Consider the following 18,037-nt stretch of genomic DNA (forward strand, 5'->3'; position numbering starts at 1 on the left):
CAATAAATCTTTTTGTTAGGATGTTTTGTCTATTGTTTGACTGTGCCTTCAAATAATGACACCCAGTCGTACCGTAAAAACTATAATGCCCTGCTTCAATTTCTTAACAAGGAAAAGATGAATGATCTTACTGCAGGCTTGGAAAGGCTTTTCTCTGCTTTTATTTAATGTAGTTCCCTGTTTGTTTTCCCAGACAAGTAATCCCTTCATCATATATAGGTGGTATAAATCCTGCTGCTCATTTACGAGCAAAGAATAAAGAACAGGAGGATTAAATTCCAATTCTGGAGTCTCTTCATTAGTATCATACCCTAAAGAAGGTTGATTTTTATCATTAAAAGAATACTTCTTAAGATGATTTTTACCCCTGTGATATTCAGTGATATTCAAAGGACTTTTTTTTTTAGAGCAACTAATGTTGCTCTCAAAAATGACAACTGTTCTTTCACATATGTGGACTTACATTGAAATAGCCTAACTTGAAAAAGGATTTTATTTTCGAACCATATCTTGATATCTTTATAATGTTTTAAGGAGTCATTTTAATTGGCGACAAGAAAAGATAGAAAACAATAAGCAACAATTTTGTATGACACATGTCTATTGCGAAATATTGCTGTAAAACAACATTACTAACCATCCTGGGAATATTAACCTGCCACCAATCAGTCAACCTTCTGTTAAAGAGTAATGGCAACAGATTTGTTAAGAGTTCATAAATTAAGACTCTCACGAAGAAAGTCCCCCTGTTAACCCTTCACTTTATTCCTCCACTTATCATCTTCACACAAACAGTGACCACAAATCAATACATCATATTAGCTGTAGCGCTTTAAGCTGCCCAGACGGACACATCTCCCAGAAACCACTAATGGTAGCTATATCAGCCTAGCAACAAACCATGGGCAAAATCACCTTGGCAACTATCATTAGATGACTTCACCCATGGCAACCATCCCATAATCCTGCATGACCACTCCTAAAAATCACTTGAGATCTCCCTTAGAGAACTAATTGGTATGTTAAGAGGCTGCAGACAAATGACTGTGGGGGTCGTAGAGTAGATTAGCCTTAGAGTTTGTTAATATCAGACAAAGCAAGGCTAGAAACTATGGTTTATTGGTAGTTTGGTAATAAACAATGTCAATAAAACTTTAAATGATTAATTTAAATTACAAAAGTTTAAAGAAATCCTCTATTTTTTCCTATTCTGGTTAAATAAATTGGAAAGCCATAAAGGAGTATCTAAAAAAGACCTTTTAGGAACTCTGATAAGCAAGCTTTTCATTTTCCCCATCTAATGTGAAAGCGATGAGGTCACCATGTTTAAGTCACTGCCTAAAGGATAGGAGACTAAAAGGGAAATCAGATGTAAGATAAGAACTCAAAGTGGAAGGAGAGAAGACAGTGAAGCCAGTAAATTGATGGATGAAAGAGGGGTGTGTGGGGAAAGCTCACTTCTCAATGGAAAGAGTTGGTAAAGGGAGAAAAAGATGAGTTAGAGGATCGATCTCGCACAGAGATTAAATAAATAGATTAAGGAGAAGATACCCTGTAAGAGAATGAGAATCACAGAGGAGTGGTTATGGATCTCAGTGTGAGTGAGGCAGGATGATGAGAAATAGAAGCAGACAAAAAGCTGACAACAAAGAACGACATCCTAATTGCAAGCTTTAAACTCCTTCATTTACTGACCTTAGTGAGATGGAGAGGTGGAATCTCTGCCTGAGGCCCCTAAACATAGCAAAGGATTTTGGTGGGAAGGATCGGGCGGTGACGGTGCAGTAAGGGTGCTCATAGGCTCCTGGGGGACACTTGCAACGGAAACCTCCACCAGAAAGCTCCTGGCATGTCCCTCCATTGCGACAGACGCCGGGTACACAGTGACCCTGCCTCCGGTCAAACTCACATCGGTCACCTGAAACAACACATAAAATTCATCAGTCAACACAGTAATAAAAAAAATTCGACTTAGACAGACTTTATTGTTATTTTATTTATTGTCATTTTGTACACACAGAGTGTATAAAAAAGAAATTCTGTTCAGTACAGCACTAAAGACAAAGTGCAACAGTGATAAAATGTAAACATGGAGATTAAATTTAAACATAAGACTGGTATATGATTTACAGTTTCCAACATTCAGCGTTGTTTTTTTTAACCCCATTTTATACAACAGTCAGCATAAAACAGATGTGAATAAATACATTACATTGTACTTGGTTATTAGTGACTCAGTAATCAGAATATAAATGAGTTCTCAGTGTAAATGAGGTGTAACATTTCAGTGTTGGACGCCACAGCAGGGCAAATACAATGTAGGATGATATTAAAAGTTCTCAGATGACAATGCTGAAAAGAATCGAATGTAAACGTAGTTAATTTGTGGTAGGCAGTTAAGTATTTATCTAAAACCTTTTTTTATTTTCATTCAGAAACAGCTATTATACCGCAAAATGCTTCAATAATGTTTGAAAACCCTAAAAAGGTGCACAAGTTTGAATTCTGGGGCTTTTATCTGTTTCTTTCTGCTTGCTGTGGCCGTTAACAATGTTGTAAAGGTTGGTTTGGTTGGTTCCCTGCAGCAGACAGAACATTTTAGCTTAGCTCACAGATCTTTATTGCAGCCCAGGTTCACAGAAGATTATGTCGACCCTTTCTTCAATTTTGGGCATTTATGCATATAGTCCAATCTAGTGGAATTAATTGCATCATCCCATACAGAACAATTCCATTTTTTGATCAATGCAATGGAAAAAAAGTCAGTGAATCCCAGATGAAAAAGACCAAACACTTTGGCTATTTTGGTTTCTACAGGGGAGTAGAGGAACCACCATTCCGACAGAAAACTATATCACAACTGTAAAACTAAATTACAACTGCTATGCAACTACTTTGATATTGATTTCCTAATAAGTATACATTGCATAAAGTACCTTTGAATGAACAGAAAAATATTTCTTTATACGTCAAAGATAAAAAAAAAAAATTGTTTTCAAACCTTGTTTTACATTCCTAAGAACGTATAAAACACTTAGTAAAAATCCTGTCTTAACTTATCATAATTCATGCATGAGATGGTTAATTTGCTATGTTTATTATGTTAAAGTAACTTACATCGTGCTTACATATGAAGGTTAGATGCTAAGTTGTGGAAAATGAGGCTTTAAAAAAAGATCATAATGCAAGCAGTCAAAATAAACAGCTGGGTTACAACATGCAGCCACTATTATGAACCCCAAAACACAGTGGATCTGACAAAAGAACAAGTTTAAGTGAAAGAGGGTCCTTCAGGCCACCGGCGATTCTCCAAAAACATTACTATCTATGGCCAGGCATCTGCATTGGATGGGAATGTCCTGATGCAGACTGGAAGTGAGATATGGCGGCAAAGTAAAACATCTCTGAAAAAAAAAAATAAATAGATAAATAAAAAATAAAAAGAGCAAACTAAATTGATCAAATCACAAAGTTAACATTATGCTTTGGTTATAAAATCATGTCTGCATTGCATTTGTTGGATTTAGGTGATCTAAGTATCAACTTTTTTACATGTGCTCTAAATCGGTTTTGTTTTCTGTGAAAAGTGTTATTTCGGGGTACATTTACATTTGCCAGCTCAGCTTTTAGGTCGCTGTAAGCTTGTCTCTTTCACTGATACAGGGTTTTAGTTTAACTGTGAAAGAATGGCCTCTCCGGTGCACATCTGATAACACAACTACCATTTGTCTTTGTTTATCCAAACTGCTGCAAGTGACACCGTAAAGCACAAAGGAGCTATAAAAGTTAGCAACATCTTTGTCTAGAGCAGAGCTGGGAGAAGTGAAACCCTGGTTTTTATATATACTTGTCCTTTCTCATTCTTGGAAGAATAATAAAAAGTGCCATTTTTGATGAATCGTTAGACAGAGATCAATGTGATTTGTATTTTCAATTTACAACAATAATAATATGAAAAATTAAACCAACAATCTTGTTTAGCAGTTTTGTGTGTATAGATCTATTATTGATTTCCAGCCCCTTCTCTGGAGTCAATACTCATATAGAAGGTCTGTCAACAGTCTGTCAACAGACCCCCTGTATTGAAAGAATATGTGTTGTGAGGAAATCAGATTCGAATGACTAGAGACTCTAAAAAAAAGAGCTTTTAATTACAGGGAAATAAGCCAACTAGGAAATACGTGTAGTTGATGTGAAAAGGGGCATACTGGTGTATTATCTAAAATCATGCCTTTCAATGTGAAAGAAGATAGAATCTACTCAGATTTACTCCCATATGATGGGTCTTATAAAGATCTTAAAAAGCAAAATTAGATTTCAAACTTTTCTCTTCAAAGCAATAAAGATATTCTGAGGATATTTGAAGATGAAGGTGCATCTCAGCAGGAGCAAAAGGAAAGGGAATATTTTCCTTTTGACTTCAATTCGGTTGCTTCAGCACTGGGTGGAAAAACAAAAACAGCATGAACAAATCTGCAGACAAGAATAAACAGAGATTTGGCTGCCAGTCAAGAAAGCACCGGTCTGGGGTGTTTTAGTGAATCTGAAACACCCACACAGACAGAAATACACACAGATGCAGACACACACTCACAGAAAAACTGTGCGGAAATAGGTACATAGAGAAGCACATTGACTTTCTCTTTTCACCTTTCCCTGAGTGCGATTGGACACACACACAGTCTGACATTTAGCAGCTGCACACAAAGAACACCCACACACATACGCCCCCCCACACATAAGCAGTGCAGACGGGTTTGAAAGTAGCCTAAAGACAGATGGCTCCTGGAGGACCCACTTTAGAACCTGCTGACGGCCCCAAAATACACACAGACGGTGAAATATCAAAAAAAAAAAAAGCCAAAATGCCAACACATCAATAATTAATGCAATGCAGATGCATTTTATATATTTTCTATCCAAAAAGAAAGAAACACAGATTCTGATTTATTCTCCTCTGTTTTTACCCCCCCACAAACAGGCACACCAGCACATAGATGGATCATTGCCCTTGCCCTCGAGGCTGTCGGATTTGATCATGTAACTGTCTCTCCTGCCACTTTGTTTTTACCGCTTTTAGATGCCAGAAAACCCGCTGGAAGCATCCTCACATCTTCCAAGGGACACCAACCCAGCATTGCAGCTGTGAGTCAATAAAAGTCCTCACCTTTTCTTATGTTCAATTACATTCATATTGTGCTCGACACAGAAATTTAAAAAAAAAAACAGAAGCAAACACACAATGACTTTTGAGGGTAGGTTAAGACCATTAAAAGAAAATGCTGAGATAAAGTCTGCAAAAGCACAGTTACTGTATGTCTGACTCATGTTAGGACACAGAACAGAACCAGTAGCACAAGGTTATTTATAAAGCATTAAGATATATTGTATATTGTATATTTCTAGCTGGCTAATTAGACTCTTTTTCTGATCTTGTCAATCCGTTGTTAAATCATCTCTTCCATTTCTACCCTGTCTCTTGATCATTTCCTGTTTAGATGAACTGTGATATTTTTTATATGACAGTTAACAGCCAACTTTTAGTTATGCATTCTCAAACATAGCCATTGTGTATTAAAAAATTACACTGCTGAGAGTCCTTGGTTTGCTATAAAACACATAAAACAGTATTCAAGTAAAAACAAATGCTCTGGTTAGCTTAGATTAACGTTCAACCGTTGTCCTACTATCAAAAATCTGTGTGGCCAAAAACTACAACTGGACATCACTTTAAACACATCATCACCACTTTGAAACACGGTGGTGACAGTATCATGTTGTGGGGATCCTGTTTAGTAGCAGGGACCAGGTTACTGGTTAGAGTTGTTGGTTAATCATACATAAAAATCTATTAAAGGCTGCAAAATACTGGATATTGGAGTGCAGATACCTTCCATCAGGATAAACAGCCAGAGCTACAATGGAACGGCTTAGATCAGAACACATCCATGTCATAAAATGCTCCAATCAATGTCCAGATCCTTAACATCTAATGTTAACCAGAGAGTCTCCATCCAACTGGCAAACCTGAAACATCGTGTAAGGTTTTTGGGTCTGTAGATGGAAATAGCTGACAGAGAAATACCTGAAAAGACCTGTAGCAGAAATCAGAAAACAGCAATTCTATGATGTTCTGATTGAGGCGGATCTATAAAAAAAAAAAACATCAAGGATTAAAACCCTTTTTTTGATGACAAAGGTGGGAAACTGAACGCTGATCGATTGCATGTACTCTAAATAAGCTACTACATTTAATTTTGTTTTGCAATAACAAAATGGTAAAACAACTTAATAGTGTAAAAATATTTGGCATTACATGTAGAAAGAATGAAATAGTTGAGCAATAAAAGTAACCACTTAATATTTCAGCACTGATTTGATGTAAACAATCAATAAAAAGTCTCTCTGACTCTCGATCGTTTCCTGTTTATCCGAACTGTGTTCTCTCCATATATCATCCTCTCACTTTTTAATCCCACTGTTTCTTCACCTCATTTAATTTGCCATGCCTCCAGCCCGCCCCTATCTTCCAGATTTTGGCTGACAAACACTCTCATTCACACTGCTGCACCACCCTGGGGATGCTGGGAAGAAACACACCCAGCCACAAACTAAGCTTAACTTACAACAGCCGGGGGCCATTTAAAATGATCAAATCTGCCTGTCCGTGTTTTGCTTTCCTTCCTCCCGTCGGTCATTATAGGTTAAATCTACACTCGCATGTGAGAGCAGACAACAGGGAAGCAATTAAACTGAAAAACCCCATAAAGAGCTTACAGACTGAGAGCAGCACCACTCCATATTCCTGTCTTTGTCTGCATCAACCATTTATCCATAGAGACCCTCTCATTAATATTAAAATAAATAAATAGACATTAATTCTCATGAATTATGCGTGAGGTGAGTCCTTAATACAGACAATTCCAACAATATTCACAAACACACACACAACATGTCTGTTTATTATGCACACAAAGTTGCACTCAAGTTGACAGACGGAAAGACAATAAATTGGTTTTAGGCAGAAGGTCAGAGACACAGATAAAGATGAATTTATAGGTACAGTATTAAAAAGAAAAAATATATATATACTGTTCATCATAGTCAAAAACAGCATACATGGTTTCTAAGAGTGAATCAGCAATGGGTTAATGACTTGTTTCTATCTATATAACCTGGACTCCACTGAGGTCTCCATTGATCAACAGTAGCCTGATGCGCATGCAGCATGAGGATAGGGTGTCCAATTCCTTATGCACATGCACACAAAGGTTAAGCGATTAGAAAGCAGCGGGAGTCCGTTTGAAAGAAAGCTCTTAGAAATGCATGCAAAAAAACCCACATAGGCTGCATGCACAGATGGTTTTTAATGAGCATTATAATGGAAGGGAACACACCCACATAGGCGAGATGGTATTTAATAGAAACAAAGAAGCACATATACAGGGAGACGTACATAATACACACATCCCTCCTGGAGAAAGATAACAGGGCAAATTACAGCAACATGCTAGGAGGGATTGTTAAACTTTTAACTTTCAAAGTCCCCAATAGCTGCTTTGCAAATTGGTTTTAAAAAATATAAAGCATTGTGACACCTCTACTGATTATGAGTTGGATAATTCAAAGTGACCATCACCAGATGGAAAAAAATTTAATTGTTTGTGCCTATATATAGACAAATGGTACATTATACGGGCTATAGGCTCGAGCATCAAACTGCTATGATTTGCCATTATCATTCTGAAAGTTTAAAATGCGTTTTCTAGGGAAAGTGATCAAGATTTTAGACATTATTTTATTTTCTGCTTGTATGGAACACAAAGTAATACAGCACTCCAACTTCTTTTGATGGGCAATTCTGGTTAACTGACTGAACAAAGCTATTATTGTCTTCATCTGATTCAAGAAAAAACATACAGTCATTAAAAACACAGACGGTTATGACCTGCAAAATAAAGGAGTGCTGCCCATCATTATGGTCAGAATGTTTTTCTTTTTTTAATGAGAAATGGGGTACGTTATGTATTTGATATTATTTCAATGAAATTTATAGTTTTCCTTTGATTAGATTTTTTTTTTTTTTTTGCATACAGGTTAATGCTTTTTGGCAGCATCAGTTTTACTCCAAGAATATCAACATAAATAAAACAATATTATTTAAACTTTGCAAGAAAAATTTATGATACCAATCTTATGGTTTTAAAGCTCCTCTTACAGTGGAAGCACCAGAGGAATGAAAGTATTCTGTAGAGTTACGAATCACTGGGTAACATCCTTTAAAACCTTCCCATCTTGGGTCATAAATTTAATTTTGATACACAAAAAATAACCCATAAAATTCTCATATGATTGGCTCAGGAAGCAGGAAGAAAAGGAATCCTCAAAAAATATACCGGTATGTCTAAATCTGGTTTTTAATGCACAGATATGCATGTATATAAATACGGTCCCACTCAGTTTCCCGTTTTTATACCTAATATGATATTTTGCTGAATTGTACAGTATTAATCTGTTATGCTCTGAATGTGACCTTTGTTAATAGTCATTAATTTAAATGTTCTGGTTTGATATTAAACTTTCATTTGTTTGCTTACTTTTCTCTTACATTTTGTTGCTAAAACTTCATGATTTACCCACTGAGATACATGAAAAGTTATTATTATTTTACTATTTTATTTGATTTTATTTTTAAACCCCTCTATAAATACCCTCCACTCTTTGATTTTTTTTTTTTTTACCATCCCTTTCTTTTTCTTTTCTTCCTCTATGCTGGCCTTAATGCATTCACACCAGCCCTTCATTCAGGCAGATGTTTTATTCATCAAAGGAGGTATTCTTCAACCACCCCCCTCACGGCGTTTTGGTTTGCTCCGCCCCCTCCTCTTCCCTCTCCTCTTCCTCCAGCCCAACACATGGTGCATCCCTAGAGGCCAACCCTCTACACTAGCTTCCCCCTGCTTCTTCCTGATGAGGTGACACACTCATTACACTTGTCCATTCTCTTTCCCACCTCCAAGAGCTCCCTACCTTTGGGTCCTCATAAAGCTTAAACCACATCCAACTCTCTATAAAGGGTTTTAACTACTTATTTAAAGGGATTGGATCTAACAAATCTTAACCAATACTAAGCAAGAGAAAAGATAAACAGAAAATAACATGTACAGCTGGTTTGAGCTGATAAAAAAAGTGTACTGTAAACAATTTGCACTAAATTCTGGCTACAAGCAAAACAGAAAGACCTCGATTTGAAGAGATATCTGTGGCTCTTCCACATAAAATCAATAACCATAAATCTGCTGGTCCCCTTAGATGGAAATCAGAGCTCAGAGGCAGAAATAGAGATGATGTCATGAGCTGAAACGGTCAGTGGACAGCCAGCGTCATCCAAAGGAAAGCTGCTGTCAAACAGTCTCAGAGTATTCTTTATAATTCCCTTTCAAATACCAAGGCGTTTTTTTAATACCTCCTAAATAAATTCATTAATTCAATTGAGATTTTATGTGGCAGCCAAACACAGAGTGAATAAGTGTGAGGTGAAATTTCTTTTGTGTTGTGCTCTGCTACTGAGCCCCACGGAGTAAATTTTATTGTATTTAAATCTGCAGGTCTTTAAAAGTATTTCGCCACAGCATTTGTACTATAAAGGATGCATTTCTTTACTCGCTTGCAAAATAACTAATGTTAAAAAATAAAATTTTTAATCTTTTATAAACAACTTAAATGTTATGGTTGAATGTTGCATTAACGACTTGAGATTATTCTGTCCCAAACCTCTGTTCTCCGCAACTACATTATTTATCAATTGTGTCAAAGGCAGCCAGATTTAATCTACCTGAATGCATCATGCTGCACATATTAATATCATGGTTAATGCAACAGAGTACAATTCTTTACAGGCCATATGTGTGGAGTGCACAACTAAAGCACCCTTTCAACTAGTAACGACTCAGTTAGACTCTTTTTGAGGTTTTCTAGTAGAGGCAACAATGTAGTACCAGCTTCTTTCTGAGTATTCACTCAGCAGTGTTTGCAAGTAAGATAAATCATGATAAAAATGCAATGTCAAAGGCCTGCCGGTCACTGATTGGTTAGAGATTGGCTCACTGCTTCAGTAGCGATAATAATGCTGCTACAAAAAATGAATTCTGTTCATAAGTTTGTCCCAAATTCTGAGGCAAAGATACCAACATTAGCAATGCAGTCTAAGAACAAAGACAAAAAGCAAAAGAAAAAAATATACATACATGTATATTTGTCCACTATTGCCCCTTTACCAATGAAAACCTGTTGTAGATCAGTGAATCCAATGCCAATGCTGCATGTGAGGCTTGATGCAGGACTGGTGGGTGCATTTGATTCACTTTTCGGCATGAAAAGGAGTCACTCTCATGAGGAAATCCTTTTTTCACTCATCAGTGAGTCTGATGTGTAATTTCTTCAAGCTTTTGGCTACATTATTGCCTCGTAGGTTCACAGACAGAGAGAAAAACTGAGAGTTAAGGCATAGCTTAAAGTTCTGACCAAAGCCCACAACTGGAACCAACCAGGCATGATTAGAATCCAGAGAGCAAAGAGAAAAGAAAAAATGAGACAAAAAAATATTTTTTTTTTTCCTTCCAAGCCAAATAAGCTATTCATTTAACCTGGAGCCAGGTTACAGTAAATGAGGGCTGGAATCCCAAATAGTGGAGGCAACAGTTTAGGCTCAGTATTATTCATGTTTTTAAGATAACAGGGAAGGGGTTGAATATCCAGCAGTGTTTGCTGAATGTAGGTTGAGGAGGTTAAGGTGTAGCACTAAATAACAAACAGAGAACGGGCAGAGAGAAATGGTAAACCTCAGACACTGGCGCCATCTTGGCTCTCTCTGTTGTATACTAATCGTTCACTCAGTTAATGACCTTTTGAATGAATGTCACTTCCTGAATCCATTATTTACCGCTACATTTTTTCTTCTCTGACCCTCCCATCATGACTTGTTTCTATATTTCCCAACAACCCTCTGACATCATCTTAGTCACTTTTGCATATTTCACCGCTCTCCTCATACTGTTTTGTTGTGTCTAACTGACCCCCGACTTTGAATATATTTCTTCTTTTCTATATATTTTACTATATGTTTTCTGTAATCTGTAATCTTAACCCCCCTTTTAAGAATCCATCATTAGTTATTCTCTTATTATCCATCGTTGGCAGGGAAATTATTTTACCATCAATTTATTAATTGCTCCCCGCTGTCAGATTTGTTTAAAAAAAAAAGGATTGGGTCATATCTGTCAAACTTTCTTTTCATCAATCTGTAGAATAAAATTATTCAGCTCTTCCTGTATTTTACTGAAGGGTTAAAAATCTGTAATAAAAACAAAAATGATCAAATCAAGGGATCTAAAAGATTAATCATATTTGTCCTTTTTTAAAGTATAAACTTCCATTTTTTTTCTGAAATGCATAATGGAAATAAAGTGCATAAATCTTCCTATAAATAGGCCAAATACATGAGTTGCTTTGTGAAATAACTGATATAAAACACTGATTAAGTCGTGGCCTTGTGCTTTTTACAGTGCGATGTTTAATTAGCTCTAATAAACACCACAACTAGCTTGGTTTTCATGTTTATTCCTGCCTTTGAACTTTTCGTCTTTATATTCACAACTCATGCCTGAAACAATTAAGAAAAGAATCTTAAAATTTATAAAAATGTGCACTTCTGTACTTTTGTTTCAACTCAATACTTCTGATGCTTTTTGTTGTCTTTTTTGTCATAAAATCTACTGGTATTTTCCCTTCAATAACACAAAGAATACCTATAAAAACAAAGAATCCTACTCAAACTATACATTTATGCAGTGAACGTTCTGCAGGCAAAGCTGCTATTTTACCTTTCAACTGACATCTGATGGGGCTATAATGACTCACACAGCAAGGATCAACATCAGTTACAGAGATTTAAGATGACCACTGAGCTTTATTGAATATTGTTAAGAACAATGACACTAAAATATCCTGTCTTTAGAATTTTTACCCCTCAGGAAAACGACTCAGATAAAAAGGATTACAACATGATGAAGGGTTTTGTTTGAGTCAGAATCTGTCTCAGGGCCCAGAGAGTCCCTGCCATGAATGGCAAAGGGCAAAGCAGACTGTGACAAAAACGACCATGATCACAAGTCTGAATACTTAGTAAAGCATGTAGATATATCCCTTCGTAAGCCATGATGACATTGTCTTTTTTTTGCTTTAAGACTACATTTTCATAACAAAAAAAGGGAAAAAAGCTAATCTGCAACCAAAATACCAACCAGAGCAATTAAACATAGGTTTAGTTGTTCAATAACTAATTTATTCTCAGTGTTGGATTATTATGATGTTGGTAAAATGATCAGGGTGAGGTAAGGAGGCCTTCCGACCTCAGTGAACTTTGGACACTGAAGATTTATCTTAAACAACAGTGGAAACTATTGAGCAACTACATTTCACCTTTGTTTGAATGTAGTTTATCTTTTTATTTTATCATATTTGATCTACTGGCCATCTTATATCTATCTTAAGTGTATTTTGGAGAGTGTGGTCTCTTTTTCCATTATCTGCTGGAGTAACAGCATTAGAGCAAATGACAAAGAAGCTCAATTTAATAAAGAAGGGCGGCTCAGTTTGGGGAACTCTCCTACAACCTCTTAGGATGATTTAAATGAAAGAAGAATTTTTCGTAAAAAAAAAAAACAAACAAAAACATGATGGATAACAATGAGAACCCTTTTCAGAAAAAGTTGAAAAACAGATTGGCTTCACTTAACAGCTTCTATAGATGCAAGATTACCAGACCAACTGCAACAAAACATCTGTCCTGCCTACAGCTGCAGCACCAGTATATAAAACAACTCACTGAAATTAATCCTATGAGTTACAAAAACATTTAATTTCCCTTTGGAATCAATAAAGTATTTTTAATTGAGTTGAATTAATATTAATAATACCATTTTAAATCAACCTTTGAAAAAATGTATCCACGTTTTATCTTATCATCTTTTGTAAGGTGTATTTCTTATTTACAGGCCCTGCATTTTAAAGGTACAGTATAGTAGAGGATTTTCGTGATATGTTTTTAAAAGAACCGCCCTCTCCACATAAAAACAAAAGGCACATGCACCACTCTGTACCCGTTCCCAGGAGGGAAAGCCTATTAAACCTGTGCAAGAGCATGCACAAGCCAATTTCTCCTTGTGCACGCTCTGTTTAAAAGTTGCTGTTTGCATTGCTCATACAAGATTACTTTCCAAAAGAGGATTTGCAATTCTTCCACTATGTCAGACTCACCATCGGTAAGTGAAAATGAGGACGAGCACGTGGGACTGCCTTACGTAAACATATCACCAGAATGATGGACCACTTATTTTGATGATCCACCAAGAAAAGAACATTCTCCATAATATATTTTACCATCTAAATTTCCAGATTGTATGAACAACTTGGCGTTAATGTGAATCTAAATCTGTTCAACAATGTTCATGTTTTTCTGATTTGAATAAAAAAAAGAAATTTGTGCAACAAAGAGTTCAAATGTGTATTTTGCTTCTTTTATTTAGCTCCATTGTCTTTTGCTTCGAGTTTAGAAATTATTAAAAATCACTATTTTGTCTGTTTCTCCACCTGTAAGACCTTTTTTCTCAGTCTCTTCTTCCTGTCTTGACTTTTAAACCCAGCTTATTTTATCAATATATGTAACATTTGCTTGTTTTATCCCAAGCTTCATCCAGCTAATGTGCTCTCTGTGTGGGATCTGTCTCCCCTCCCTATCGGCAGGATTAGATTTCTCAGTCTAACATGCGCATCTACTTTATCACACCCAAAACTAATCTGATCTCTGCCTACCGCATTTCTTCTCCAGCTTGTTCTGTCTTACTTCTCCTGCACTGTCTCTGGTTTCCCGGGTGTGAAATACAAATTACTTCCCCAGAAAAAAACAGATTTAATTTCTGTCTCTGTCTTTTCTTCTCACCGTTCACTAGCTTATCCTTTCACAAACTAATTTAGTATGAATCCTTGCTTATGTCTGACTCCCCTTGCATCTCATGAATCTTCCTTTGTATCTTTCAGCTCCATGAGGCTCATCCCCTGCAATATAGCCACTGTTATCACATATCCAGCTCATTCTGTCTGCCTTTTATCTCAACCTGTAAGGTTCTTTACTGGGAACTTCTTTGAACAACTGAGTGAGTGCTAACAACGGTTTTCTGTTGTTTTTGTGGAAGAAGGAAAGGGGCATCAGAAGCATTTGAAAGGTGCTTCTGATGCCAATGCACGAGGACCTAGTATTGGCTAGAGAGGGAGAGGCTGAAGTATGCTTTACCAGCCTCATGCTGCTTTTCGTTCTGCACCATGCTGCTCATGGTGACTTTATTGGTCTGATGAGCTTCTAATTTTGGGGCAAACTCTTTCAAAACACCTGAAGCCAACCAATGAGTTCTTAGAAATCAGTGCAAGTGGACATCAACGACTTCCACAAAGTAGAATTCATTCTGACTACCAAAATGTCCACCACTCCTTCATAATAATAAGCCTGTGCACAGCATTGATTGTGTGCATCTGTGTTTCAGGGAGAGAAAAAAAAGAAAAGGTGAACCATTAGAGATGATAAGTGATGGATCATAGAAGAAAGGAAAAAAACACTTCTTTCATCACAGACATAACTAAAACATCTTCTAAAACCTTCCTAATCTAATACAGAAAATTCCATCTTTAAAAGCCAAGATCTTTTTGTTAATTTTTTACCTAATGATCTCTAAAAAGCAACCTGGAGCTTGTTAATTTATTTTTTAAAAAGACGCATAGACTACTTAAAATATAATAAGATTACAATCTTCTGTTAACTTGGAGTGATTGGTAATGTCTCTTCTTTATTACAAATCAAAATATGGTTAACCTAATTCACAACAGGCTACAAACTACTTTGACTTTAGATCGTCAATGAAAATCATCTTGTTGATGTTTTATCAGATTAATCAAGGAGTCCAGTCCGTTGTCTCCTCACCACCATCACTTATCAGTTACAATTGATCAAGGCTCTAACCTGGCAAAACTCTCCTCCTGATTAACTGACAATATCACAGGGCTGTCACGACTCAGAACAGAGGACGTAGTATTCGAAGCAAGTAAGACAGTGGAATAATTTAATTCGTTTATTTAAAAACGGATGAGCGCTTCAGCAGCTGCAGCGGCTAGGGCATCTGGTTTAACAGTTCAGCCCATGTCCTGAGAATAAGGTAAGATTCAGCCATTGCGCTGCCAACAAGATGCGGCGGGCGCCACCCAGAGTGTCCCAGATGCTGTAGCCCGCCAAATGGAGAACAAGGAGGAGTCCCAAAAGATAAAAAAACAAGAACAGGCAAGCTAAGTGGTTGAGAGGCAAAACAGGTCAGGAGCAGGAAATTAGAAACACTAAGGTATGCTAAAAACATCTCACCACTGGCACGAGAACGAGAATATTCAGGCACTGATAACTGGATGCAAGCACCTTAAATAGAGGCATGAGCAGGTGGATCAGATGAGCAGTGATTAGAAACAGGGCAGAGTTTGACAGATGAATAGAGTTAGTTATTATGCCAGTCATCAGCGCCAAGATCATGGCAAGGGCAGGTAGTAACAGCAAAGCTGTAAAACATTGTGGGTTAGCAGGAAAACATGGTGAAGAGTCTAGGACAGTAGTGGAAAGTTGAAGTCGAAGAGAAAAAGTTGAAGTCATGTTTTTATGACCCTGATAGCTTTCAGGGGATGTGTCCTCTCCACGTATAATTATTGCGATGGCCATGGAGAAGGAGAAAGTGCCCCCAAAAAGGGAACTCAAGCAGTTTTTATACCACAAATTTTTGTTTAAACAGGAGTTTTTTTTTTCCCCCGAGGGAAATACATTTTAGATAGATTAAAGCCACAAATAAATGCATCCATCCATCCGTCCATCCATCCATCCATCGTCCAGGAAGCATCCTAACCAGATGCCTAAGCCACCTCAACTGGTTCCTCTTGACGTGGAGGAGCAGCGCGCTCTACTCTGAGTCCTACGGAGATGACTGTGCTACACACCCTATCTCTAACGGACAGCCCAGACACACTATAGAGAAAAGTCATTTCAGCCGCTTGTATCGGGGATCTCTTCTTTCAGTCATAACCAAAAGCTCATGACCATAGATGAGGGTAGGAACATAGATCGACCAGTAAATTGAGAGCTCTACCTTTTGGCTCAGTTGTCTCTCATTACCACAACAGACCAGTATAGCACCTGCTTCACTCCAAATACTGATTATGATCCCTCATTTGGACCATCAGGGCACAGTTCAAAAAACAACACTTTGTTTTGTGTTTTTAACAAAAAAAAATCACAAAAAATATCAGAACACTTACTGAGTGACAACACAGATAAAATGAGAGTATGGACTGCAAACCCTCTCTGACTCTCCTTCTGTAAGTTTACATGTGAATCTAAAGACAGTATTTAATGCTGCTTTATGATTTTGCATAAGTCATTTAGTTACCTTTCAATCCACATGTGAAGCATTAGCTTGAAGTGGTTTTGTAACGTTCTGACTTTACAGAATTTCTACAGGATTCACCATAATCAGCTTTGACAGAGTGGTTACAAAAACATAAGGGTTCTGTTTTACGTCAGTCGACATCAGAGTAGCAGCAATGATCAGAAGCAGGACAGAAAGCATGTCTCCTTCAATGTGGAGTTTTATGTTGTGAGGTTTTTTTTTTTTTTTTTTTTTTAATCATGAGTGGTTATTTTCCACTTTGAGCAAATAGGCATCCTGAACCTCCCAAACAGAGTTAATGTCTATTAAATCTTACATTTTAAATTCAGAGCAAGTATATACCACAATTTGAGCCTGGAAAATGACTTCCTTTAATCAGTATCATATAAAAGTTGTGAAAAAATAAGTTTCAACCATGAACGACAGCTCTAAAATGTCATATATTTTATATTCAAGATATATGAATATACATTTGACCAACCAGATTGAAACCACAGAGGATGTCTGCTGCCCAACCAGCTTTAGCTTACTAATATAAAACACCACAGCAGCTGTTTCATTCCCAGTTAGAATTAATAATTTAAGAAGGCAGATGTCAGGTCACAAGAAATTTGCAGAAGCTTAAGATCTGGTATCTGTAGTAGAGAAACTGCAACATGCTTAGTGTTTCTGACCGCTGCATTTTGTGTAAAAAGCCAAATCACTGAATATATTTATCTTTAATCATATTTTTACCATACATACACCCAAGACAGAAATATTCCATATTCTTAATATACAAATAAACAGATAATGAAATATTAATTCTGTGTATAATATAGGGCAGGGGTAACCAATTAAAAATCAGTGGGGTCTGAATAAGAAAATCATTAACCAGTAAAGGTCCGGAGACATTTTTAATTATTATATTTTTTGAAGTAGAGAACAACAGTCGTTCAGTTTGGTATATAGACAATTTCATGATTCACATATTTTATAAAACACCTGACTGTTTGTTTTTGTTTTTTTCTTTTTTATGGCTTAATGAGAGCAGTGGGCTTTAGGCTGACCTGCAAGACTTTAAACCTGGGCCTGATTGGTGACAAAGCCATTATCAAGCACATATCAAGGTGCTCAATTTGAGCCTGGATCCTTATTTATTTTTGATTTTCTTCATGGAGAATCCTGCTTCACAGCAGTAGGTTGAGCCAAACATATTAAAAATGTGCAGGATAATCTTTGAGCACACCGTTTCACATTTCTTTCACCAGTTCACTGTGGTTCTTCCAGCAATCCACACTTTCTCTGCTTTCCTTTTCTCACTACTCCTTCTTTCCCATCACCCGGCTTGCCATAGGTTTGTCTGCTGTGTCTAAAAGTGGCTCGCCGCAGTGACCCAGACTGACAGCTCATTGGCTAATTTGTATCACGTGCAGCCTGGTCCCGACGCTTTGGAGGGCTTTACCATCTTAACAGGAGAAGCGGCGCAAGTGAATTTCGATACTGCCGTCGGACAACATGCGGTAATT

At 37.0% G+C, this 18,037-nt stretch overlaps 1 protein-coding gene across 1 annotated transcript in view; it reads right to left on the reverse strand.

The window, feature by feature from the left end:
* celsr3 (cadherin, EGF LAG seven-pass G-type receptor 3) overlaps window positions 1-14,390 on the reverse strand; it is a 92,119-nt gene extending 77,729 nt beyond the window's left edge. Inside the window, exons 1-2 of the mRNA XM_015403898.1 lie at window positions 14,351-14,390; window positions 1,696-1,918 (exon numbers count right to left, since the gene is read on the reverse strand). Coding sequence (XP_015259384.1) covers window positions 1,696-1,918; window positions 14,351-14,390 — 263 coding nt within the window. The remainder of the gene's footprint in view (window positions 1-1,695; window positions 1,919-14,350) is intronic.
* Between the last annotated feature and the right edge of the window lie 3,647 nt (window positions 14,391-18,037).

This window comes from Cyprinodon variegatus, unplaced genomic scaffold (genome assembly GCF_000732505.1).
Source record: "Cyprinodon variegatus isolate N-32 unplaced genomic scaffold, C_variegatus-1.0 Scaffold1590, whole genome shotgun sequence".
NCBI classification, from domain to species: Eukaryota; Metazoa; Chordata; class Actinopteri; order Cyprinodontiformes; family Cyprinodontidae; genus Cyprinodon; species Cyprinodon variegatus.